Raw genomic sequence first — 2,486 nt, 5'->3', positions numbered from 1 at the left:
TTTGTAAATTAGATGTTATTAGGTTGCCATGGCAATGGCTTGAGATGTAATTGATATATTTAGCAACCAAAATATCTTTGTTTAACACTATAAAATTAGGGAAAATTAGAGATAAATCATATTCTACAACGTTTTTTTAATCAAAAATTTCATTTTCCTGGGGAAAAACAAGCCGTTGCCATGGCAACGGACCAATTGGAACTATCTTGGTGATCTTGAATATTTCTAAATTTCATATGTATTCAATTGAAAGCCTGAAAATTATCATTTTGGTCATCTATATCATGTTTATTTACCATTTACATGGGAATGTATGTTATTTTTGAGAAATTAATCCGTTGCCATGGCAACGGCAGAAAATGGCATTTATAAATTTACCTCCCATCTTTAAAATAAATCTTACGGCATATACTAATACTTGTGAAAGTTTCATGCTTTAGTCAAAATTTGCACAATTGTTGTGATTTTTGGAGCTAATCCGCTCTACTAATATGGACATACAGTGGCATAACTACGGGGGCATGGGGGCACATCCCCCCCCCCCCATCGGCTGAAAGGGGGAAAGGGGGAAAAGGAGAAAAGAGGGAGAAAGGAAGAGAAACGTAGTGTGAAAGAAGAAAATATTATTCATTATAATGTTTTATTATACACTGTTGGTCATAAAGGTGGAATAAAATATTTTTGAATAAAAATCGACAGTTTTGTTGGTATTTGAAAGGCTACGCGTAGTCAAAATGGTAATTGAGTGATTACATAATGTTTCCCCATTACACAGGTGACATTATAACATGAGAAATTTGGATTACGTAATAAATTCTTTTTTGTAGACTATAAAAGCCTATGCATATGATATTCTGTCCCTTTCCCTGATTTAGCACTGTGTATAAGAAGGTTGCATTTTTTCGAGTTCCTTGTACCGTTTGAAATAAAAATCGGTAGAGACGTTCCCTGGACTATGCCTGGTCCAACGGCAACAGCAACACGCGAGAGAGTGGTAGCACTGCGACAGGAGGGCTACAAGCAGACTGATATCGCAGAAGTCCTAGGGATATCACAGAGTGCAGTCTCTAAGATCCTGAAACGTCAACATGAGGCGGGGAATGTGCGGCCACGGAAATCTCCAGGACGTCCCAGATTGACCACAAGAAGAGATGATCGCCAATTGTTGAATTTCAGCCGCAGAAACCGGAAATTGCCCACGAGCCGTCTTCGTCGCTTGTGGAGGAGATATCATGGGATCAACGTTTCCCGGTCAACCGTTAATCGCAGATTGCTCCAACATGCATGGTTACCGAGCACGACGGTTGACCAAATGTCCACGCCTGTCTGTTCGCCACAGAGTAGCTCGTCTTCTTTGGGCTATAGGGAGCACGTACAGAAGGCTTCATCCAGGACATTGGCAACATGTGGTCTTCACGGACGAGAGCCAGCTATTCATCCTTGACCGAAAGGATGGGAGACAACGAGTTCGTCGATTAGCCGGGGAAAACCTTCGCGAAGAATGTATCCACGAGACGACTCAAGGCGGAGGCGGCTCAGTGATGATATGGGCCGGCATCCATTATGGAGGGAAAACGCCACTGGTGGTTCCGGACGGAAACGTCAACGCCGCCGCCTACAGGGATATCAGTCAGACCGCAGGTACTATGCCAATGAGCAAAAAGGCCAGATTCATCCAAATCATCTCGTGGCCGAATCCTCCTCCTTGCAAAATCTCGTGATTCGTGAGATTTTCTTTCTCTAATAATTTACCTGTTTTAACCTCAAGTTAAATGAAATATTATTGCACCATCAGATAGAGTAAAAGTTACTCTTTCATATTGGTCATTTATTTTGTATACAATATTTTGTTAAATAAGTAAATTTCTGGCCTGAAAATGTGCCTCAAAACTGAATTTCCTTCTTCTGTTTTCTTTTGCAAATTGTGCAAAACTTTTTATTTTGAGCCTCAATGATATCTATATCACCATAAAGCTGAACTTCTGTACTTTCTCACAATGCCACTCTTGATATGCGGCACCTTTTAATCGGGTCAAGATCACACTTTTCCCACCAAGGTACAAGACGAGATTTCTGAAATTTTGTACTTGCAAGAAATCCAGAGTTCTGATTGGCTGGATAAGGTTCACAGAACAACAGGCGCAGCCGGGGTATTTGAGGAGATTACCACTTGGGAAGTGTGACCTTCCCACGAACCCAGGCACTGGGACCGTTGGAATTTGCCATCGTGTGGTCTCTTTGACCAATCAGAGTGCAGTGTTCTTGTTTTCAAACTGCTTTATGTACTTGGCAAATGAAAAGTGTGATCTTGACCCGATTAAACCAATTCTTATTTTGAAACCTATATCATTTCAAAGCATACATATTCAGCTTTATCATGATATAAAAATCATTTGGGCTAAACAAAAATAAAGTGTGAAAATAGCGGCTTTTGTCAGGTGAAAATATTTATTTTGTAGCATATTTTAGATCAAAATTTTAACCTA

The 2,486-nt window shown here is 40.2% G+C and overlaps 1 protein-coding gene across 1 annotated transcript; it reads left to right on the top strand.

Annotated features, from left to right (window-relative positions):
* The first annotated feature begins 1,232 nt into the window (after positions 1–1,232).
* LOC135157758 (uncharacterized) lies at positions 1,233–1,721 on the top strand. Its single transcript, XM_064114579.1, has one exon. The coding sequence runs from the start codon at positions 1,233–1,235 to the stop codon at positions 1,719–1,721; it is 489 nt and encodes a 162-aa protein (XP_063970649.1).
* Positions 1,722–2,486: the final 765 nt, after the last annotated feature.

This window comes from Lytechinus pictus, unplaced genomic scaffold (genome assembly GCF_037042905.1).
Source record: "Lytechinus pictus isolate F3 Inbred unplaced genomic scaffold, Lp3.0 scaffold_19, whole genome shotgun sequence".
NCBI classification, from domain to species: domain Eukaryota; kingdom Metazoa; phylum Echinodermata; class Echinoidea; order Temnopleuroida; family Toxopneustidae; genus Lytechinus; species Lytechinus pictus.
This window is presented reverse-complemented; position numbering and strand designations above follow the sequence as displayed.